The 25,201-nt window shown below is 36.0% G+C and overlaps 2 protein-coding genes across 2 annotated transcripts; both read right to left on the bottom strand.

Annotated features, from left to right (window-relative positions):
• Positions 1-482: 482 nt before the first annotated feature.
• LOC127945998 (calponin-3-like) lies at positions 483-12,145 on the bottom strand. Its single transcript, XM_052542260.1, has 7 exons — positions 11,907-12,145; positions 3,539-3,660; positions 3,023-3,089; positions 2,561-2,698; positions 2,230-2,346; positions 1,485-1,631; positions 483-1,411 (listed from the first exon to the last, which is right to left on the bottom strand). The coding sequence occupies exons 1-7, from the start codon at positions 11,961-11,963 to the stop codon at positions 1,070-1,072; spliced, it is 990 nt and encodes a 329-aa protein (XP_052398220.1). The 5' UTR covers positions 11,964-12,145; the 3' UTR covers positions 483-1,069.
• Positions 12,146-12,900: 755 nt separating this feature from the next.
• LOC127946091 (UDP-N-acetylglucosamine transferase subunit ALG14 homolog) lies at positions 12,901-23,417 on the bottom strand. Its single transcript, XM_052542405.1, has 3 exons — positions 23,373-23,417; positions 22,244-22,342; positions 12,901-14,736 (listed from the first exon to the last, which is right to left on the bottom strand). Exons 1-3 carry the CDS (start codon positions 23,415-23,417, stop codon positions 14,506-14,508), a joined length of 375 nt encoding a protein of 124 aa, XP_052398365.1. The 3' UTR covers positions 12,901-14,505.
• Between the last annotated feature and the right edge of the window lie 1,784 nt (positions 23,418-25,201).

Below are 25,201 nucleotides of genomic sequence, written 5' to 3'. Positions count from 1 at the left end.
ATACATATGCACAAAATGCAATAGTTCCAATAATTGGTGCACAAACACAGACTTGTTCTACTTTAGATACTTTTTCACTGCTTTTTGTGGTTATATAACTGTTTCCAGAAACTCTGGCCTGTCAACACAAGGAGCAGCTTCCAAATGCCTCTGAGGGTAACCTCAAAAACACAAGATTTATGGCTTCGCAGTGATACTTGGGCAGAGTCAGAGCACATCTGAAGCCCTGTGCCACTTCAATTCACCCTCATAAAAGATACAAGATTAAAAAGAAAAACAAATAGCAAAATCAGGGCCGTTGTAGAAACCACACCTCAGCAGGACAACAGCAAAGAACCTAACTGACTTGGAGAAAGAGGAGAAAATGTGTTATTTAATCCCAATAAAACTGAAATCAGTTCAAATGTATAGATAACTGAACAGCTATATTTAAATTTAAAGGCAATGAAAGTCAAAATAATAGACATGCGTGGAGAACCAAGTTTATTTATAAGATAGAATTTATTCATAAAAGAACCATATGACAGAGGATTTATAACGAAAAGCAGGGCAATAAATACAATGGGAAAGATTTTCCAATATTATGGCACAAAAAAACAAAGCAATAGCGGAATTTTTGTGGTCATCCAGTCAGCTAATCTTTGAATGCTAACATTTGTAGCTTGTAACATTTCCAGGCATTTGGAATTCTAAACGGAATTACTTCAAAAGAATGACTTAGGAAGGAATGTCTTCAAACTGCAGAGCGGGATTTCAATGGCGAACGAGCTTTAAAAGTAGCGAACTCAGAGGGTGTAGGGTGTAAAACAAAGGATCGTACTGCAAAATTAGAAAATTCTCTTAACAGTTCTCCATACTTCATAAAAAACACTTTATAAAAGAAATTATAAAAGATCAATTTCATCATTAAGATGATAGATTTGAGATATCACCACTCACGAATGTTTACCCAAACACATGCGCTGGGAGGGAAAGGGTAACTGTGACATGTAAAAGGCATTGCAAAAGACTTGCTCTTATGATATACATTATGTTAATACTTCTTTGACTAACAGCGCAGCAGCGTTCTCTAGTAGTCAATGCCCTGGTCGTTGTAGTGCCCTCTGTACTCATCATGGTATTCGCCCTGGTACTCTTCCTCTTGATATTCTGCCTGATAGTCACTATCACTGATTTCTGAGCCATTCGTCCCCGTGCCTTGGCTGCCGTTGGCGTGGATTGTGGGCTCCATTGGGGTGGCGCAATACTTGGGGTCGTACACTTGCCGTCCCAAGCCGTACACACTCATGCCCTTCTGCGAGGCCACCTTATTGGTTCCCATTTGCAATGAAATGGTGGAGTTGTCCAATGGTTCCAGAGCTGCCTTCTGGTCATAGATGTCCCTCCTGGTGCCTGGGGCAGACATGCCAGCCTGGAGAGAGACAAATACATGGTAAATATGTCATTTTTGTGTGATACTGTTGATATATTCTGTTTGGGTGTACCTGGCTGGCTCCTTTGTTGGTGCCCATTTGCAGGCTAATGGTGGTCTGGTCATAGGGTTTCTCTGTCTGTGTCTTGGGGTCGTAAAGGTGTCTCCTGGTCCCATAGGCGGTCATCCCAGCCTGGCTTGCACATTTGTTGGTCCCCATCTGAAATGAGAGTCAGAAACACCTCAAAAGTGGATCAAAAACACTCCTGAAGATGAGCTATCTCCAATTTTCTCCAATCAGTCGTGTCCTCCAATCAATCTTTATCTTTAGAAACCATTCCCAGAGGCAGGTCTACACTGATATTGGTAGAATAGCTGTTGGGTTTAGATCTAGACTTGCTGAATGGTTGTAGGTTCAAGCCTAACAGTGAGTGATCCTTGATCACAATGGTGAATTTGAGTAGCTGCCTAACCTGAGGTTATTCCAGTCGCTTTGGATAAAAGCATTAGCTAAATGACTCATTTGTAATGGGTCTTCCCTTTTTACCGCATCACAAAACAAATTAGGTAAAACAATGGTCATGGTTCCTTTAAAAATAATATTGATGTTGGCACTGATAGCCTAGTGGCAACCACACTGACATATAATACAACTGCACGTCCTGTTGACCCGAGTTTGAGTGCAGACTCGCAGTCTTTTGCCAATCCTATTCCCAACTAGCTACCCCACGCTTTCCTGTCACTTTCTAATATCCTGTCAGCTAAAACCATGTAAAAGCCACCCCAAAAAATAAACTTCCAGGAAGAGAGTCTTCTACCTGAAGTCCAATGACACACTGGCCAGCCTTCATCTTCTCTTCATCAAAATGTCTCTGCTGCTTATCTGCATATTTCACACCAATGTCAATGTTTGTTTCCATGCCTTTTGTCTTTGCCTGTAGGAAAAAGAAAGACAAATTTTATAGTTACAAAATTTTAGCCGTCAATAATATTTTAGATAGGTTTAATAAAAAAAATATAAAAAAACAATCAACCAAACGTCATAATTTCACTCAAGGAAATCTTATTTTTATTTCTTTGAATTAGCCCTTTAAAGAAAATTCAACATAAGACTCAAGTTTAGCATAACTGAAAAACTTGCAGACGTACCATACTGGCCAAAGCGAGAAGTGTGGTCTGGACTTGCGTCATGTTCCCGTTTTCGAAAAGATCATTGGCTTCAAAGATGTCATTGGGCTTCAGCCCGTAGGCTAGAATGGCTTTGATGAAATTCCCAAGGTTCTCTAGCTGAGGGAACAATGACAACAGTAAGGCTGTGTTTCTCCGTAACATCATTGGTTACCTCATTTTCAGATAAAAGAGTTAGTTGTTGGTGGATGAGTCGAGGAGTGCATGAATGGGTCCATTTATTTTTTACAGCATATAAGGAGTTCTGATACTTCAGAGTTTTTAATGCTAAGGGGCATCTTCAGTTGTTCGCAGCTTCTACTTCGTGCATCTTTCTCGGCTGCATTGTATTGTAAGCTTTGGAAGGAAGGAAACCACTTCTTGCTTCTTAAAGGAGCTGATCTGAATGAAAACAAATAACTTAGGAGTCTCTGAAATATTTACCTTATGCCAGTTTAACTGTGAATGGTTTATTTTCTTTATTGATCCAGGTTGAAGCTTGTTTATCAATCTGAAAAGAATAAAAAAAAAAGGGATTGATTTCAAATCTGTTTTCTAAGCATCACAAATATAAGCATGGTCTATGGACACAGTAAAGTGAAGTATGTAATTTCGGTTTTACTAGCATCACCAAATGGAATTGCAAAAATAATGATTGTTTCCATGCAGGTTTTCTGCCATTAGTTGAGTCAGTGTCTTTATATCAAGCCAAGATGTTCAAACAAGCAATGTTTTAATAGTGTCATGAATAGTCTTAGCCTGGCACAGCTGGTGTCTAAGTGTTCAGACAAGTGGTCTCCCAGTCTGACCAGCTGAAATGTGTCCAAACCCACCAACAGACCAGCCTGGGAGAAAATCTAAGGCCAACAAACTAGCTTAGAATGGTTAAAACTGTTTTTGTTTTCAGCAGGGAAACCTTGCCCACATGGCCAAGACGTATGTTTATGTTTACCAACTTACTCGCACAGTATGACGCCATCCTTGAGCCCTTTCTGGAAGCTGTCTCCGATCGGCATGCCAGTCACCTCCTCGATCCAGAAACGAAGCTCCTCCTCCTTCTGTTGGTCATATTTCTGTGCGATCTGTGAGAAGAAATAACACGCATCAGTCATTTATGAGTCAAACCGGCTCTGCAGGATGATCATAGTTATGGGTCCTGGACAATCTTCCTTTAGATTCGACAGTAACGTATCAGCATACATGCTTATCTCAAATATCATGTCAACATAAACATTGCTGATCCTCACACAGAACATGTTTGACTTCAAATCTCACCAAAATAACAGTCTGAAACATTTAAAAGGCCTGTTTGACTTTTAAAAGTTGCATTAGATCTAATGGAAAATCATCAAATGCAGCCTAATTAAATCGGATTGCCTATAAAAACTATTTTCTGGCTCTGTTTGGCTTTCTCCTTTGTGAATAGAATGGCATTCAAAGCCTGTGATGCAACACCGACATGCGACTATGCCAACAACAGAGCATTAAATTCCGACAAAGAGTCACAGTGTGAGTCAATTCTGGCTGTTTCACTCTTTCTCAGGATGTTTCTGACTGTAATAAATAGCACCGTTTAACATTGAATAATGTGCTCCGAACAGATAGCCATTACCAACAGCAGATCTTTACCAAATGCCTGAATGAAATGTGAGATGGCTTCATTTGCTCCTTCAATGAATGTTTAGTCTGTTTATTGGCCCGTAGACAAAGAAGTAAATCTTAGAAAAATAATATTCAGCTTCAAGTGAAATCCTTCAAAAATAGTTTACTTTTTTTTTTTTTACGTAAATAAAAGGATATTAAATAATTCAATTTCAACACTGCAAGTCCAAACCTATTTAAAGCAGCTATTAATACAAGGTCCAGGAAATGGTTTCGATCACAGAGGCTCCGTTTCAAGTTCAGCATTCAGGGTCAGACTGTACAAAGACAAAGCTAAATGTGGCTATCAAGACAGATCTCGAGAGAGAGAGAGAGAGGGACAAAGGAACATACAGGGAAATGGGGGGAGAAGATATTCTCAACGGGAGGCGTTCAGGACAGACACTTCTGTAGATGTCTCTTTCCCGCCAAAACATGATAAGAGCTTTCCTCATGGCCTTCTGTCTGCCATCTCAAAACGTACTGACAAACACAGTCCTAAAGTCCTAAAGCTAATGTGTCAGTCTCTAGGTTGATTGTAATAAATAGGAGTTACTTATGCACACCAAGGCTGCATTATTTGAGCAATCACTGTGAAATATTAGTATACTTTAAAATAATTGTTTTTCTGGGTTAATCATTTTTTTATGTTATTTATTCCAATGATGGCAAAGCTCAATTTTCAGCAGTCAGTACTCCAGTTTTCAGTGTCACACAACACTTCAGAAATCATTATAAATGCTGCTTTGCTGCTCAAGAAACATTTATTGTTAGCATCAGTGTTGAATGGTCTACAGAAAGTTCAAAAGAACAGCATTTCTTTTAAATAGATTTTTTTTGTTTGTTAAAATTTATCCTTTTTTCTGTTAGTTTTGGTCAATTCGATGCATCCTTGCTAAATAAAAGTATTCATTTCTATAAAAAAAAATGACTGAACCCAATTATTACCATTTAAACACTATAATATATGAATACACTTCATTTAAAATCAAGAAATACGTCTCAAACTGTACTGAGTTCATACTAAAATCACTTTGGTATATTGGCAATTACCAACATATTATCTGAGCTACGATATCCAAATAGGTGTCTTTATGCCAACAACATTTGTGCCTATTATTATTTCTCCTAAGGAAACTGAAGATATAGCTTGGCTCCATAGAAGTTCTCTCAGCAGGCTGAAGATCAAGCAGACATCCTCCCACACTGCAGGCCATTAGTCAGAATATGAGAAATCTAGAAAAAAAATGGCATGTGGGGTGTGTGGCAGTTCCCTTGTGCAATTTGAGGTCACTCGAGATGACTTCTCTCCTATAATGACAGACAAAAAGCTAAACCGTACACAGTTTCTCATCTTTGAAGGATTGCAGCACTTTTGGCATGTTCCAAATAGTTCAAAAAGCACTGGATGTTTTCAGATGTAGTGGGAGACAAAGAATGTTATATCTCTGATATAATGAGCCATTGACTGGGGTGATTTATATTAGACATGAATCAGAAAAAAGAACAGAGGAACTCCACGGAGAAACTGAGCAAAGATTGGAGAACCATGTGTCTGTCTTGTCTTTCCTTCCAGTCCACTGGGAAACCAGCCAGTGGTAGAAAAAAGAGAGAGAAAAATGTGATCCTTGATGGAGATGTTAGAGGCATCTGCAGAAGAAGAACATTCTGGAAGGTTGTGGGCTGATCCCGCTGGAGACCAACCTCTAGCTCTCCTCCCCCACTCTTAATTCTAGGAGCATACTGATGACAGCACAAAAACCGAGCAAACACTGGACTAAAAAAAGGTCCTATTTGTTTAAAAAAAAAATAAAAAAGAGTAAAAGAGTTCTATAAGTAAAATAATTAATGATTCAGAGGTGTGCATAACTTACGGTGGCATCATAAAAACCAACTTAGCAAAAATAAACTTATTAAACAAATTTATGTTCTTACTTGACCTTCTTTTCTGACTAATATTGGGTACTGCGCTGAAATCAAGTGTGCCTATTTAATCACATGCAAGTAACTAGTCCAGCCAGTAATAGGCAATATATAACCATGCGCTCTGGAAATACCCAGCAGACAGTGAGGAAAGATTTGCTCTACTATACCTGCAAAATCAATTTGTTTTTTTTTTCACATCTGAAAGGGAACTGTTTAAGCCACAAATTGATTGAACATTCTCCTGAAAAACAGTAGTAATCAGATGTTTATATCTTGTTTCACAACCACAATGCTAGTACATTGCTAGCTGATAGCTAGGCTGTACTGGATGATTGCAACAAGGTGACTCTTTGAGTATTCTGCTTTGTTCGATACGATGTTGCTAGGGTTTCTGAGTGGTTGCTAGGTGGCTACTAACTGACTTCATTCAAGCAAAGCCATCCTGACTATTTTTTTCCCCATTTTATTAAGAAAATGTACATAATATTCAGAACCGCAATTCTAGAATATTGCTAAATGATTACTTGGGCAATGCTAGGGTGTTCAGAGGGGTTGCCAGGTGGCTACTTACTAGCTTTATTCAAACAAGCCCATCCTAACTTTGTTGTTTAACTTTTTATTAAGAAAATGTGTGTAATATCTGAAACCACAATTATAGGGCATTTCTAGTTGACTGTCACGATGTTTTGATTGATTGCAAGGATATTGCTAAGTAGTTGCTAGGATGTTCTGAGTGGTTGCTAGGTGGTCAAAAGGGTGTTATTTTTGGAATAACAATTGTCCAGTATTGTTTGGTAATTGCTAGGGTGTTCAGATTAGTCCGAAAACTTTTCCACCAGACTAACATCACCATCTCTCAGTATAAGAAATAATAATAATGATTGTTGGCTTAATCGGTTCACAGACAACTTTTGGCTAAAAGGGATTTCAAACCTTCAATAAACGTTGAAAATCTTTTAAACAAGAGTCTATAAAAAGCCTTGTCTATGTTTACACTGTTGTAAAATCCTGCTGAACAATAGACCCAATTGCCTCATGAAAACACTTTCCTGTTTCTCCTAAAATGGCATCATGGGGTTAACAACCGTGGCCACACTTCGCACAGCCTTAACCAAACCTGGAAAATATTGCTGATCAGCACATTGTGGGGGAATGTAACAGCCCCTCACTGGGCCGCCTGCACATCAGCAGTCACAGTATGGCAGTTAAAAGTGTTTTTATGCTGAGAATCAACATGGAATGCAGCATTAGAGAGTAACGGAACAAAGCCCTAAGGTTAACCTGATCTGGTTTTACCCAAGAACCACCGTGACCTCCCTGTTCTGAACCTTGTCCTGTCCCAGGAAACAAGGGCTTGAGCTATGGGCTAAGTACTGGCTTATTTTCAAGACTGACATGCACGCTAAGATAGATGCAGAATGAGTGGGAGAGCCAAGAATAATATGGATTAATTACAGTCTGAAAAAGATTTTCCCAGGCCTGAGAGAATCAAGGTGTCATCCAATAATTTCAGGGGGAATTCCTGCATATTTAACTCCATGTTCAAAGTTCTGACCATGAAGCATTTTTGGAAGCAACATACAAGAGAATGTATTTTAATACTAAACAGAGCTACCAAATCCCCAATGGCTTCCAAAAACTCTCATCCAGTCTGGGGAAAACAACATGGCAAAAACAACTGATCTGATTAATATAATGTAACACGAATGGTCATGATAAAAATAGGTTGCTAACTGACATCTCTTCCATGTGTAAAAATAAACCAGCCTGAACAATATCATCACTGTGCTGGACTTGAACAGAGGATGATGCTTTGGCAACAAGCCCGTAATGAACGGACCCTTGTGTCTGCTATTACATAACCAGAGAGGGTCATTAATTTGAATGGGAAAACATCCTTTCCCATTATGTTATTTGTGAGTTTTATTTTAAGGAAATAATTCTATTTGACAAGGTGATTCGTTTACATTTACAGGCTAGAGATACTGGGAAACTAATGTTTCTAAATATCACTGTGAGAGCTTTGACTTCCCACATTTCCAAAGTTCAGCCTGCAGGAAAACAAAGGCAGAAAACAGCTCTCGGCTTTCAGCAGAGCAAGAGTACTGGTGAAACTCAAGAAACGAGACAAACAAGTCCTTGGAAAGCACATTACCTATAAAAGGTTAGAAACACACACAGTTAAGAACGTTCCAAGTTAATATTGATTGAAAAGTAGGTATTTCTCATATGAATTGCATAAAAAAAATTATTATTAACCCAGTCATGTCTGATAAGGTTGAGCTGCTATTGTTTCACAAGGAAAAACCAAGTACTTCACCTAAACGCTTGCACACACTGCAAGACAAGAAATTCATTAGATAATCCTGGAAAAATGTATCAAGGTTAAATATCAAGTAAAGATCCTCACATGACACTGAAGACTGAAGTAACATGGAAAAGTGGATTTTAAAATAACAGTTATTTTAATTATCTGGTGATATAGCTGTTTTACTGTATTTTACTGTATACTGTACTGTATTCCAATAAATGCAGCCTTGGTGAGAATAAGGGACATCTTCAAAAATCTTACTGACCTCAAACTGAAAGATTGCAAAATAGCAAACACTGTCCTTGCAGCCTTTCAGAATCCAGCCAGATAAAACGGAAAATAAGTCATGGATTAGGACGGTAAAAGGTGTAATGAAACTAGTCCCTAGAACTACTTTCCACTAGCAAGTAGTCAGAATCACTATTGTATTTATAGCTGCATAAATAAAGCATAAAATAAAGCCATCGCTTATTCGTGATTTATTTAAGACTTTCCAAACCTGTATGATTTTCTTTCTGCTATAGTCCTATGAAAGTACATGATGACTGAGAATTTCTAGCTCCAAAACAAAACAAGAAAGCATCATAAAACTATCATTCAACCAGTGGTGTAGTGCACTTTTTTAATCAGTCAGCATTTTGTATATATACCCACTTCTAAATCCCCTCTGATGCACATCATCATCAGTAGTGTCCTACATTAGTCAAAATCATGACAGTCCAGCACATGAGTAGCTAATCCAACTGCATGTGAGTAAATGCAAATATTCCCTAAAACATCCAGTTAAGACATTGATGCGGTCCGGACAGAGGCGTAAACGCTCTCCTGCAGTATAAGTTTTAATTATACAAGAAGCCTGAGGGCACTCTGGTGCAGAAAGTCCAAATCTGACTCATAGAAGTAATAAATTTATGACGTGCCAGGAAATCCCTAATATAGATAAAGACATCCAGCTATCGCAGCCAAAGCCAAAGCGTAGCTAATCTGAATAAAAAGAAACGTTTCGACTGATGAAACATGAAGACAATAAACACAAAACTGTGACAATATATGATTTATGTGTGTTTTTCAACTCATCTCCAGGTAATTAAAAGCATCTTGAACACTGCAGTGCTAATTCACCGCATTTATTACAATTGACTATAGAAACTATAAAATATATCTTCTGCTTACTCTGTGATAAAAATAGGTGGAAAAGTGTTTGTTTATAAACAAATCGTAAAATTGTTATAAGTAAAGTATAGGAAAAATGATTGGTTAATGTCCAGCAGTATATTCAAAGAGATAGAGCCAATTCAAAGAGATAAGAAAATAACAACAACAATATTTCTGTCGCCCACACATCTGAAATGATGACTACACTCGTGAGTCATGGCTCGAAATGACCATTTCCCTGTCAATGTAAGTCATGGGAGAAACAGTCAGACACAGGAGCAGAGCTGCTGGATATATTAAGTATCACAATTCTTGTTTGTTTCAAATAGAGATTATGATTTTCCTCCGATTCTGAACAGAAAATGTATTTATTTTTTAATTTTCTATTGCAAAATCTGGACCTCTCTACTATAGCTAATATTAACTTTTCAAATGTCCTTACTCCATGAAGTCAAGCAGCAGAAGTTAAGTGACTGTGCAAATACTACTGACACATTTTGGGGTGAACTAAATATGCAAAACTAGTTTTACAACGGTTTATAACACAGGGTGTTGAACCTTTGCTGGGCTGCTTAAAAAAAATGGGGGCATTGAGTTAAGAGTATACTCACTTCTCAAGGCTCACAACACAACTCTACATATGTTCTGTCTTCAGAAGCAATACAAAGAAATTATGTGAGAAAAAAAACGATTTTTCCTGAGATAAGCAGTGATTCATGCATGAATCGTTCTTATGAGATGAATCAGTTCATCCAGTTTAACAAAACCAGTCAGATTAACCGAATTTGATTCTTGATTCAAATCACTAAATGAATGGATGCTGCAGTTGGCAGCTCACTGGAGAAGAAAATAATGTCTTTAATTTCTAATTCCATGGTTTCAAAGACACTGCACAAAAGTTACATAGACAACCTTTTTGGTGTTTGCATCCACTGTAAAGCTTGAAAGCTTCAGCTTCATTGCAAATGCAATGAGTGACCAGTATTTCTCCATTTGTGCTCATAAAAAAAAAAAAAGTCACGCAGGTTTGGAACAACAAGAGGATAAGTAAATAATCCCACAATTTTCTTTTCAGGGTGAAATATTTCCTGTAAAGCTTCTGGCTAAATAAGCAACATTCATTCATTGAGCTAAATAGGTCATTATTGCAATACACCCTTTGACAGATCAAAGCCAGTAGCTGAACTCTTCTGAATGAAACAGGATTGTCACAGCTGTTCCAGCACATTTTAGAAACGCTTAAAATTCCAAGATGAAATCCTTACTTCCGAAGGGGTTAGACGAAAGACAGAAACCAACCAGGATTGTTCGGGCATGAAAAACAGTTTAATTTACCTGCTGATGAGCTGAGAACTATGATTACTTTAGTCAAAAACAGCTCTTCAGCACTGATGATGTCATGCTTAATACATCTGAAAGTGTGTGTGTGTGTGTGTGTGTTGGGGGGTGGGGGGGTTGTCATTCTTTAAGTTGATTTATTGGCTTTACTTATTTTTATTGCATGCAACATCCTGTCTGATCATTTTGAGGCATAACATCACTACTATGATGTAAAAAATTAGAATAGACATACTTCATGTTTCCCCAAAATTAGACTTTTGCTATGAGAGTGTGTGTGTGTGTGTGTATATATATATATATATATATATATATATATATATATATATATATATATATATATATATATATGACAGTCATATAAAAAAAAAAAAAAAAACATGGAAATGATCTCTGCAAGGGTCACTTCTTAACTCTGGACAATCATAGATCAATTTGAGGATCAATTTTACTCTATCATAAAAAATATGATTTTTATATCATATACTTTTTTTAAACGTGGGGATGCTAACTTAGAGTAATTGTCTATTTAACCAAATCAATACTAAACAAAAGACAATCTATATCATCACTTACTTAAATATTGTTCTTATTATTAGATGTATTATTATTATTATTAATGTGCTTTTTAATTCAAATTCACTTGGATTCAACCACCAATTAAAGACTCGTATAACTGTTGAAGCTTTAATGAAATGCCCATGGCCATGTTAAAGTCTTACATAATAACATAGGTAAAATAGCAATTAATTTTTTTTTATATATATTTAAACCAAATATTAATACCAAACTAACACTACAGTAATCCTGCAGAATAAACTACTCTTTAGAGGTAAAGTAATACACACCAGTAGCCTATCTGTTCCCATCGAAACTGATAATCTAAACATGTATGCTAAAAATGTATAACATAAATATATGAATATATTTGAAATAAAGAAATTAAGTTTAGTTTACCTTGTTTTTAACCTCCGCAGATAATCCGTAGGCTGGTCCCTTGTTAAACTGGGTCATGATTCACGTTTTGAGATTTATCTTAAATTCAATGAGATGACCAACAGGGAATGAGTGAAGTAAAGTCCTACAGTTGCAGTAAAATCACAGTACAGATCAGTCGGCGCTCCGCGTGCATGAATAATCCTCGTGCACAGTGACTTTACACGAAACAACAAAGCCTCTCGCGCAAAAACTTCTCGCTTCTATCGCGGATTTGAGGTGGAGCTAAATGACTGACGCGCAGTTAGAGCCAATCAGAAGCCTCGCTTCTGCATATTAAACCGTCCATTGTTTCTCTGGCTCTACTGGGCGCCACAGGCGAAAGTAATAGATCACCTGGCAAAACTATTGACCGAGTTTCAGATTACTTGGAACTGTGGCTTATCTCTACAGCTGTATGGTGTAATAATCCTTTCTTTGTCTTTTTTCAATTCTATGTTTGCTAGCGGCAACAACAGAATAAGCATTTCACTGTTAACTTTTATTTTATTTTATTATTATTACAAACATTATTACTCAACAGATCAGAATGAGGTGTATTCAAATATTAATATATTAAACTAAACTACAAATGATAAATCATATTATCTAAATAACAACAACAATTATTATAATACTATAATAATAATCGGAACAATAATAGTGATTAATTAAAAAAACTATATGTGTGTGTGTGTGTGTGTGTGTGAGAGAGAGAGAGAGAGATATTAAATTAATAAATAATAAATGCTATATAAATATATATCTATATATGTATATATATATATATCTATATCTATCTATCTATCTATCTATCTATCTATCTATATCTATATATATATATATATATATATATATATATATATATATATATATATATACACACACACACATTACATATACACTAATGGTCTGCTAAAAATTAAATATTTTTCCAGTAATTGTTAGTGTTACTATTGGCCCAAACTAACATTAACCATGGGGGCAAGTCACTTTATTTATTTAGCATATAGTAATAATAATAATAAAACAATTAAAGAAACAGAAGTGAACCAAAAGTGCATAAAGTCTGCATAATACAGAATAAAAAAGCAAATAAGACGACACCTTTACGGTAATAGTAACTATGGTAAAATGCCAGTAACCACAATTTATCAGCAGAAATCAATCCATCAACAATGTCTATCATAAAACACACAACACAGGCTAAGTGTACAGATCCAGTTTGTGTTTCATGTTCTGTATTGTCAAGTAGCTTGAAATGACCAGTTGATGCTTTGAGTGTGACGTGCTGGGTGGGGCTCTGATGTCAGGGTTATTTTTGTCTGAAAGGTTGAAGTGAAAACAACATGAGGAAAAAAACAGCTATCATGGAGGTGGTTTGTCTGAGGAGATCAGTATCTCTTGCTGTCACTCAACCTGTGCAGCGTGAAGAAAGACTTTTTCTCTAAGGTTGATTTTGTTTCTAATTACATAGATACAAACAAAATGCCAGAAAGTTTTGAGCTTCGCTTTGTGATTTATCTGACAACATGACCTATTTTATCAGACGCTGAAGGCCCTTTGTCAGCTAAAAATCAAATGCAACATTAAATATAAGAATGAAATTTAATGAAGATTCTGTCAGATCGACTGGGAAAGATATCGACTATATTGATGATGGTATCAGCCAGTGAGAGATTAAACAATGAATTGTTTCCAGATAAGACTCTAGAGAATTTATGACTAGAGATATAACTGAGGTCAGTAAGCAAGTTTAATAGTTTACAGTTTTATGATAATTTCAGACTCAATATGGATTCATGTTCTTCACTATAAAGACTTCCATAAATGGTCACATTTTCACTTCAAAAGATGATAACTGATGGACTGGAGTGGTGTGGATTTCTTGTAGATCATTGTGTTTTTATCAGCTGTTTGGACTCTCATTCTGACGGCACCCATTGACTACAAGAGATCCATTGGTGTTGTAATACAAGCAAGTGTTGTAATGCTACATTTCTCCCAATCTGTTGGGATGAATAAACAAAGTCATCTACATCTTGATAGGCCTGAGGGGAATTAAAACGATAATTTATGGGTGAATTATTCCATATGAACTTGCTCTGGGACACAAAAGAAACCTCATGCTACAGGTTTTAGAGTGCCGTCTCATCTCTAGTAACAAGATGAACAGATGAGTACAAGAAAAAGAATGAGGTGTCAAAATCTAAATAAATAAAAAAAGTCTTCCATTTAACTGACTGATAACATAACCTTGAAATGGACAAACCTGTGATAAAAAGACAAATATTGTTTAGCATGCAGTGGTGCGCGTGTATAAACTTTGCTCGCTTTAATTTTGTTGACTTTCAGAGGCGTAAAAGACAGAGCAGGTGTGTAGAACAGGACATTTCATCAGCCTATCATGACCGTCTGGCTTAAAAAAACAAAACTCTGAGAGAGTTGTCATAGTTGTGTACTTAGCATGTCAGTAACTGCATAGGAATGAATCGAATGTGAAGAACAGCATCAAAATGCATGTAATTCTCAATACAAATACGAAATCATAAAGACATGAAAAAGTCTTAGGGATTTCTCTTCACCCCAGTCTCCCTAAGTAGACGGCCTTCGGGTATGTGTCTCTCAGTGATGCCCACTGCACAAAGAAGTAGTCAGAAAAGTAGTAGAGGATCTTCCCGGATAGAGACAGTGTCTTCACACAACAGATGCTTTCTACATAGATGATTAAGACCCTTTTTAGTCCCAGGACGCCCAGGAGCAGCCCAGTGGCACACAGTGGGACACACGTCCCTGGACCATTACACAGCACCTGAAACACAAACACACACTTGCTTAAAAATATAAGCAAAAACATCACTTTATATTTAAATATTCAATTAATGAACAACTAACAATGAACATTTCATTTATATAGACTAAGACACAACAGCAGCAAGAAGCCAGCATAAAGTACAGAGTCCTCTGAGTTGGAGAAATATGAGCTTTCTGGTTCAAAACTGGAGACAGTGAGTGGCACAGGAAGGCAGTCAGACTTCGGGGGAGACGAGCCATGGGGTCTGGAGAAATCATCTTACACCGACTGCTCAGACACATTAACATTGGAAAAATCCAGCCTCTGTCTGCGCAGAGCTGAAACCGATATGTGGCAGGAACCGAGGACAACGACTAACGTGAGAACATCAGAGGTGATGGACGTTTCCACTCACATATGCTTCAGTTCATTTCTGTCCGCTTCAAGGCCCACCGGTGCTCGGATTTAGATTATTGCCAGTTTCCAAACGGTTTAAGACACTCCATTTCCCATCCTGCACCTGGAGGCAGATGAGTGATGAGGATGGGCAGGGATAGAGCAGCAGGTGGGCGATCTGTCTCGGCCCGTATTTACATTTCACACACACCTGAGAGTTCACTTCGGTGAATGACATCACTGTCACCCAACAGAGAGACGCTGACTTCAGCTCTGAAGGATGCTGGATTGTGTACAGAGGTTGGCGAGCGTTTGCTATGGGCACAGGCCAAGCTGTCAGAGCGCTATTTGAGTCCGTCATCAGAGTGGTGCAAATTTAAATGGCCATTGTGTGAAACTTCAACACGACATAAATCAAACGTTCGAAAAACAGCATTTTGGGGCTATTGGATCAGCGAGGTGCTGAATGTGCATCAAAGAAAACCGCTTGTTTTTATCAAACCTCTTTTTGTTAAATCACTCTCTTTTTTAGCCTCTTCTGCATTGTCTCAAACACTTGGCATTAGCAATCATAAAAACTAAAACACATCAGCTAAATACGGTTCCACCAAGTTTGTCTTCATTCAAAAAATCAATCTGAATGAACATAGCAATAGTTGAATTAATATTGCAATCCATTTACAAAAATTGTTTTTTTTAACTATCTCCAAAAGTCAGTGTTAGGAAACAAGCTAAAAGACAAGTTTTTGTAATCATTTTCATATTCATATTTCAGATAACTTTTTTCATACAGTGTCTTTACAAAGCTAAAGATCTAAAATTGGTTAAAAATAAAATATTAAATAAATAAAATATAATTAACTGTTATAATTAACAGAACGTTAGTCCAAAACTTTCCACTGCACATAAACACGGTGCTCAAGCAAAGTGAATATCTCATCAATATCTGTTGATGGCCAGTGCATGTTAAACTGCTGCTTATTTAAAGCCAGTGGGGATTATACACTAATACTGAAGTATTTTCATAAATCAAAGGCCTTATGGAGTCATTGTTTCTGTGATGACATCACTGTGAGACATGTTCGTGTCACAGCTGCACCGACAGGTGAGGACGTGTACAGGTGCTGAGGTGTAATCACTAATGTCATCGAAACTTCTGTGAGCCAACTTTATTACCTCACATCATTCAGAGGAGCTCCAGATGAGATTAAACTGTTCCCAGGCTTCTCAGGCTTCCGATGAGTCAGCACAGACCAGATTGCAGGTGTCACGGCTATAAATGACAGACAAGTTCATTCTGAGTTTTGTTAAACAGTAACAGAGTAAAAGGTTGGCTATACAGCAACACAACATAAACTTTTATTTTGCCAGCCTGTGCTTTTTACTGCAAGAATGGCAGCATCTTATGTTTTCAACTTTTAATTTACATTTGTGTGTGTGTATATATATATATATAAAATTTACCTCAGTGCATAATCACAAACCCAATATACGAAAAATTTTTTTTATTATAAATATGTATATTAATTACAAATATGTATTACAAACACACACACAAACACAAAACATTTATTTATTATGTATTGTTATAAAAATTATATAAAACATTGAAATATAATTTATATTATAAATGTGTATTACATTATATATTTTGAGTAAGCTATATAAAATAAATAATACACAATTAAATTATATATATTTAAAAATAATGTATGTTACATATAAATTACATACTGTATATAACACATTTTAGATTATGATAAAATAATAAATACATACAGTATATACATGCATATATGCGTGCACGTGTTGTTTAATTTGTTTATTTACTTTATATTATTTATAGAATGAAGTTGTTATTTTGATAAACTGTATTGTGTTGTTTATTGCATGCCCTTTTGTATATTATTGCTTATATTACATTTTCCACGTTATCATGGTTTGGCATTAGATTTGTGATTAGGATTGCTTGTTTATGAACACTATTTCTCTGCATGCAGATCCTAACATATTCTAACATGCAGATCTTGTTTAATGATCTATCCATCACTAACTATCATAAACATATGGATGAACATTAGATAAATAAAACACAGAGCTTCATTCGCTTCCAAATAAGGCTAAGATGAAACATATGGAGATGTAGTCGAACAAAAACCTCAGGATCAGTGAGGAGTCTCTGTGGAATGTGAAGGGACGTCCAGCACACAAAGGCAGACCCCATTATTTGTTATTGTAAATCGTAACAACCTCCTTCTCCACACACACAAAAGCTATGTAGCACAGATTCTTCAAATAGTTTTCCCGTATTCTTTTGCATTTTGGATTTGCGTCACAGCTAGACTCCCTCACGAAACTGAATGCATTTCCCCCACAATCAGATTGCGGAAGGTGAATTTCTGTGCAGAATAGTTTTATCAAGATGTCTCAAAACTAATTTAGTGTCAGTTCAAGTGTTAACTTGTCAAAGTGAGTCTAAGGCAGCGATACAGAAAAGAAATGTGAGAAACTGTACATCTTAATATACACTGGGAAATAATTAAATAAATGAATAAAAGATAACGGAAAATATACTGTTAATTTTCTGCCATGTCATCCATTATTTTTTACGGACATTTCCATTAACCCTATAAAAGATAATGCAATGAAGTGTAAAATTCAAAATAAAGATAAAACACCTGTAAAAAATCGATATGGAAAACTGCAACACACACACACAAACACACACACACACACACACATATATATATATATATATATATATATATATATATATATATATATATATATATATATATATATATATTTTTTTTTTTTTTTTTTTTTTTTTTTTTTTTTTTTTACAGTGGATCAGTAAAGCAGGAAAGCAAATCCCTACACTACATCTACACTTTCTGATTCATAACCTGTTTGATTACTTTAGAACATTTTTACTGTAACCTAAAAATATATATTTTGTGTGTGTGTCTGTGTGATTGAAGCCAAACATGCAAAAAATATAAAATCAACAGCATCTTTTTCCTTGCTGATTGGAATTTAATTATTGAAAGATGATCTTGACAAGATCGTGGCACTCTGAATATAGTAGCTGTATGAATTAAATTTATTTAATATACATATATTGATGCTCAAAAAAAATTATGCATAATATAAGGCAAAGAAGCAAAATATAACATATTTGTGTTATCAGTTTTATTGCTGATTTGAAATATATTATTAAAACAATCTTAAACTGTGCGCACTTTGGTCTAGACTGACAGTATAACATGAGATGTAATCACTGAACAGTGGTATTATTGACTGCTCCTCACGGCATGTGGAATCAGGCCGAGACACTTGGCTTGTGCTGACACATCTGGAGCTCATGAGGACCCGTGACGCACTTATTTCCTTTTATGGCTAAAAGAGGACTGAATCCACCCCCCTCTTCACCTCTGGATTTCAGACCTGACCCCCCCATTTCCCCCATCTGCGCTCTGGTATGTGGACACACAGGCCCCAGCCCTACACTGACATGCTCAAGTTTGGCTAAAACAAACAGCTGACATTTGAGTCATGCTGAAGGACGATCCCTCACCGCGCAGATACAATAGGGGTGCCGGACCCCCTAAAGAAGATCTTAGACATTGTCTGCTGGACTAAAAAAGGAAATCCTGCTGCCGCAGTGCAACGGCGGATCAAAGGCTATCTGGTACTTATATTGCAATTTCACGTTCCAAATGAACAACGAAAAAAATAAAAATAAACATGTATTATATATTATAACAAATATATGCAGGTGGATATCACTATATATATATATATATATATATATATATATATATATATATATATATATATATATATATATATATATATAGTTTATTATTATAATTCAAATTAAAATAATTGTTTATAATAATAATTGTGTCCAGAAAGGCTGATTATATAGTATATAACAATAATGAGAAATGAGCTAGCATTGAAGAATGATAAAGTGTTGTTAAGTAAAATAATTAAATAATAGTTTTGATAATAAAAATAGGTTGAAATTAAATAAAATATAAATACTGGATGAAAACCTACATGAAAATTAGAAATGTAGCCTTGGCAGATTGATTTGAATTATAAAAAAAAATATTAAAATCTAAATTGAAATAAAAATAAATTAATGTTAAATAAAAATATAAAAAGACTCCTAAAAATGATACAGAGCAAAATTTGTAAAATTACAAAAATGTATAAAAATTTAAATGAAAACTAAAAATATAAAGATAAAAGCTAATATATATATATATATATATATATATATATATATATATATATATATATATATATATATATATATATATATATATATATATATATATATATATATATATATATATATATATATATACAGACACAAGCAAACACAAAAAAATGCATTCAGTCTAAAAAGATTTTATAATAAAGCAGTACATACATGATTATATAATAAATTTAAATAAATAATTTTCTTAATTATTTCCAGTTTATTACTTGAATTTAAGGCAAAATCTAAGTTTAACAAAACTCTTTTAACATGAAACTATAGCGTGACAACAGATGCAAGTCAAAAAAAGAAAAAAGACTCATTAAATGAATTCAGCTGACTGGAAAAGTGGGAAGTGACATCAGCATGAGGACAGAGGTAAATGCTAATTATAGAGATTAACAGAACACTAGCATGGTCTCTCATCCGTCAGAGATTAGGCTGGTTTGTTCTGACCTATGAGCTCTGCTGCTCAAGCACTGCAGCGCCGGCTGCTTAGTCATGCTCCGCCTCCTCTCAGCCGGTTCCCCCGGTAACGCAGAAATCTGATGCTGCTTGGCTCCGCCCCCACAGGGACATGTGAGAGTAGTCAAGCAGCTGGGCCGAGGAGCCAGTCAGGTCTCGCCACCTCCTGAGAACAAGACCCCTCGGCTGCTCCCCTCACAAGCCTTCATTACACAACCACAGGAGGAGGAGAGAGAGAAAGAGGCCCTGAACGGCAGATCATTCCTTGAAAAGGGCTTAAACGCTGCCCATCCCTCTCTCTTTTCCTAAATCAACCCCGTACCTCACTTCTTTATCTGTCTTTGAGAGTTTTCCCAGCGATTCTCTCTCTCTCTTGGTTCTTGCTGAAGACAAGCAGAGGAACAGCGGGATTAGTGTTTGCTTATACAGCAGACAGTCTTCCAGCAGTAATGCGATAGTCTTATCATCTGCTGAAGGAATAATACATCTTTATCACCTGCTTAAACATTCCCAGTGCTGCTGTGTGACAACAACTACTGCTTTGTTTTGTTTAAAGCAGGGAGAGTTCACAAAAAAAATCATTTACCCAACCTCAAGTTGTATTAAACCTGTATAACTTTCAAACGAAGATATTTTAAATTCTATTTTCTGACTCGAATTTTTTTTTAATGTATTTTATTTCGACTAGTGGCCAAGGCAACATGTTTCATTTTCATTTAGTGCAACTTTACACTGCCGATCAGTACGATTTTTTATTACTTTTGAATTTATCTGATCAAAAATACAGAAAAAGCATTAATATTATTAAATATTATAAATATAATTAAAAATAAGAGTGTTCTATTTTAATATACTTTAAAATTCTATTGATTTCGGTGATCAAAGTTTAATTTTCAGCATCATTCCTCCAGTCTTCAGTGTCACATGATCCTTCAAATATGCCAATTCATTATTAATGTTGGAAACAGATTTTGTTGCTTATAATTTGGAACCTGCAAAACCTTTTTTGGGATTCTTTGATGAATAAAAAGTAATATGTATATATGTATATATATATATATATATATATATATATATATATATATATATATATATATATATATATATAGATATATATATATATATATGTGTGTGTGTGTGTGTGTGTGTGTGTGTGTGTGTGTGTATTCAAAATGTAAATCTTTTCTTACAATATAAATCTTAACTTTTTTATCACAGTATCACTGAATAAAAGCATTAATTTCTTTCAAAAATAGAAATAAAAATTCCCAAACTTTTGAATAGCAGTGTATTACAAAAGATATATATTTTCTCACATTGCTGATAAATGAATGATTTCCGAAGGATCATGTGACACTGAAGACTGGAGTAACGGCTTATAAAAATTCAGCTTTGCAACATAGAAATAAATTATATTTTAAAGCATATTAAAATAGAAAACAGTTACATGAAACTGCAATATTATTTTCACAATTTTACTCTTTTTTTCTGTATTTTTAATGAAATAAATGCAGCCTCAAAGACCATAAAAAACCTCTTAAGGTGCCACAGAATGCATTGATACAATATTTTAAATTGTTCTCTGATGTCCCCAGAGTGTGTATGTGATGTTTTATCTCAAAAACAGCATCAGCTGACTTAAAAATTGTACTTCTCTGGCCAAACCATAAGGAAAACTACAGAATTTGGACTAGATTTTATAGATGATCTGAACTATAAATAATAGAGGGTGGAGATATTTATAAAAAGCTATGTTTTCCAAAACAGTGCACAGGATGTTTAAACTCTCAAGGTTGTGGACCGGGCAGAAAATGCTACAATGTTAATCTGAAGCACACATTGTTACAGAGATTTACTTTAAAGACACATTAAAGTATGATTAACAATATGGTACATTAATAACACCATCGAATACATTACTTGAGCTGAACAATAACACAGTTGTAGAGCTGCCTATAAATAACTTGAACTTGTTTCATTATTTGCAATATTGACATAGTTATTGAACTGAACTGAAACTAAATAATTGAGCTAAATGATAATACCACTGTCTTTATTGTACTGTACTGCACACTGTATTAAAAAGCTAGAAAAATGACAAGTTTGATGACTTGACTACTTCACATTTTCGAATTCGATAATGCAAACTAATATTCATCACATCCAAGTATGTTTGCATACTGTATATTTACATTTAAATAAATTGCTCTTTGTACTCAAAATAGTGCTAGGCTGCCATTGGGCCCTTAGTTTCATAAATATGCTATTTCTGGAGGGGCGTTACACAAACGGCCTGCAGAACAGAGGAAATTAATTTCCGAAACATGATGGGGGAATGAATGAGAGGAGAGAAAATCCTCCATATCCGGCTGAAGCCTAAAGGCCAAAGACCAGCGGGACGGACGACATCAGAGCACTGAAGGAACTCAAAACAGAGGAACTCCACAACTGACGCACTTCACCACTGCGAGGAATCTGCTGATTAGTGAACTGTGATTAAAAAAGAGAGGAAAACATATACCTAATGATAGAGGTAATATACATAATTTCAAATCCACAGTGCAATGCACACACACACACACACACACACACACTAAAGAAAAATAATTATGATAAAAAAGAAAATAAAACAAAGGATCTGCTGCCATCTGCTGGTCAAAGTGAGAGAATTTTAATTCACACATTTATGATCACAGAAGAAAGAAAATCATGTGTGTTTGGATGAGGAAAGAATTGTAATTTTGGGGTGAATTATTCCTTTAATGGTGAACATATATTTTCAGTATAAATCAATCATCTTCTGACATGCAGATGCATGTCGCAAAATACCCAATAATCGTAAAATGAACACTGTTATTAATACTAGGCTACAGCAGTGAGAACGACTCCACTCACAACATACAGAAATGCCATCAGATACCAAACTAAACGCTATCAAAAGTTTTAAGAATCAAGTGTCAAAACGTTAGTAGTCAGAAACGAACACATTGATCATTTAAACTACTTTTTAAACTAAAACTGTAATAAATGTGGTATTTTTCAGAATGGAATATCAGTACGCGAACAGCTGCTACGGAAAGAAAATAAAAACACATTTTATATCACTTTCACTCAGAAGTTTAGAAACAGCGACCTCTACTTGCTCCTTTGAAAGTGCTCTTAAGAGTCGATACTTGAATAAATGAAGCCAGCGAGGACAACTCATTGGAAAGGCGTTTTACCAGTATCTTGCGGCACATAATATGTAATGCTTTACACTCAATACAGACTCTGATTTCACATTCAGAACTCAGGTGAAACAGTGGAGCAGGGGGTCTCAGCTGAATGAACTCACAAATGTGAATCAAAACTTGAAAGACAGACATATAGCCTATTTTGATTGATTTACTTAATTAGACGTAAGCAGAGGACTGTGAGAAAAACACACCCATATTTCAGTAACATTTAATATACCAAAAGGAGTCTAAATACTCTTCAGTCTCACTCCTACATATTCATAGCGCTGCCATTTCCATCCTACATGCACCGCATGAGCAAGCAGTGACTCCTCTTGGTCTCTCGTCATAATAGAGCTGCAGTAAGAAGAACGATGAGGTCATGACCCGTCAGCAGCTCTGATTGGACGGCTGGTGACATGAGCCATGACGAAGAAGCCTCTGGAATGGGGTGACCCTGTCAGGTCTCCATCTATGTCCACGCCTGATAAAGATGTCACTCCTCAAATCCATTAAGGGAATGTGATGTCTGCTTTGGCACTAACCTGCCATTCAGGGATGTTGCTTAAGTAGTCCTTCCTTATCTAATCCATTGTGAAACTAAACTTTTCCTTGAAGACATTTCCCTTGAGGCTCAGATAGAATTTGGCTAAAAGGAGGGACTCCGAGCCTCCTTCACAGGAAACTGGACAGATTTGAAAGACCAGCGTCTGGAGCACTTGTGAGAAAAAGCTGAACGCTGGACAGAAGTGATTTAGGCATGAGCTCTAGAGATTGAGGGACCGCAGAAATGATGTGAACTTCTGATGTGTGGTTATATGGTTTACCGCTCAAATCCAGTTTTCAATGATTTCACAGATGTGAGGGGTCTTATCAATGCTGGACACCCAGACTTTTCACACCATCTCCATATTTTAGTTCCAATATAGTTTAATTATTATTTTTTTAGCCTTTAACTAAACAAATACTTATTACAATGCAGTGGCTGCCAATTTTTTTGGTGGGTGGGGGGGGGGGGTATCATTAAATCATTACGCTGCCTCAGAAGCCTGTCCAAAATCAGTTTCGTGAGGTGCCTTCGTGCAAAAACGCTGCCTGCAAAGTCATTGCCTGATACGACAGCGAGGCCGCAAGTTACCTGCCTGAGTTTTCGGATGCAGCCATAGACAGTACAAGAAATTGACGCAGCGACCCCATTGGATTCAACGGAGACAGGTGAAGTCAATTAGAAGCGCACACTTCCTGGGGATCGTGGCGTACTGCGCAGACTCAAACTGAGCTTGATGACGTAGATGTGGCGTGAGCAACCTGTCTGATAATAGTAAGTCTGTGCAAAGAGAAATCACCCACCGAATCTTTCAAAGACGGCGAGCGTGAACAGGAGCAAATTTTGGTAAGTGTTTTATGGGCTTCTCCCTTGACTTTATGCCTCCACATCCCCCCGATTGACTCATAGACAGTAAAAGATTGCCTGCGAGCTTCTCCTCCTGTCCATACGGTAATTTCTTTACTGCGCGACAGAGAGTCACAGGTTATGACGCAATCGTTAGCCTATTTTTACAAAAACTGCTTCTACGGGAACATAATGGAAGATACAAGGTAATGGAGCCTTTTATACATTTTAGTGTTTCTTTAGAAATAATGAATAGACAAATGGAGTCTTTAAACGCCTCAGATGTAAAGTTATTCGCTGTCAAAGTGACACCAAAATGAAGGGGAGTCAATGGAATGGTAACAGCAGGTGGGGGGTCCACTAGCCAATGGCGGTGCCCGGGGAGCTCCAATAAAATATGAAACCCTGCCCCCCTGATTGCAGTGCCTGTGGTTCGAAAAAAAATATCTTTGAATGGAAGTCTATGAGAGCATATATAGGGAAAATATAGTGAAAAATATAGTGAAAGCTAGCGTAACACTTTGGTTGAATGAAAAAAATTGAGAAACCTCCACTTTTACAATGAATCATCAGTATCAAGCTATTTAATATTAAGGTAACACTTTACAATAAGTGTTAAATTTTATATATATATATATATATATATATATTTATTTTTTTTATTTTTATTTTTTACTGATGTGATGTCTATATAATCAAGGTTGGTTTAATGATTCCAGACTGATGTGTTTTGCGTTTGCT

This window comes from Carassius gibelio, chromosome A24 (assembly GCF_023724105.1).
Source record: "Carassius gibelio isolate Cgi1373 ecotype wild population from Czech Republic chromosome A24, carGib1.2-hapl.c, whole genome shotgun sequence".
Lineage (NCBI taxonomy): Eukaryota > Metazoa > Chordata > Actinopteri > Cypriniformes > Cyprinidae > Carassius > Carassius gibelio.
This window is presented reverse-complemented; position numbering and strand designations above follow the sequence as displayed.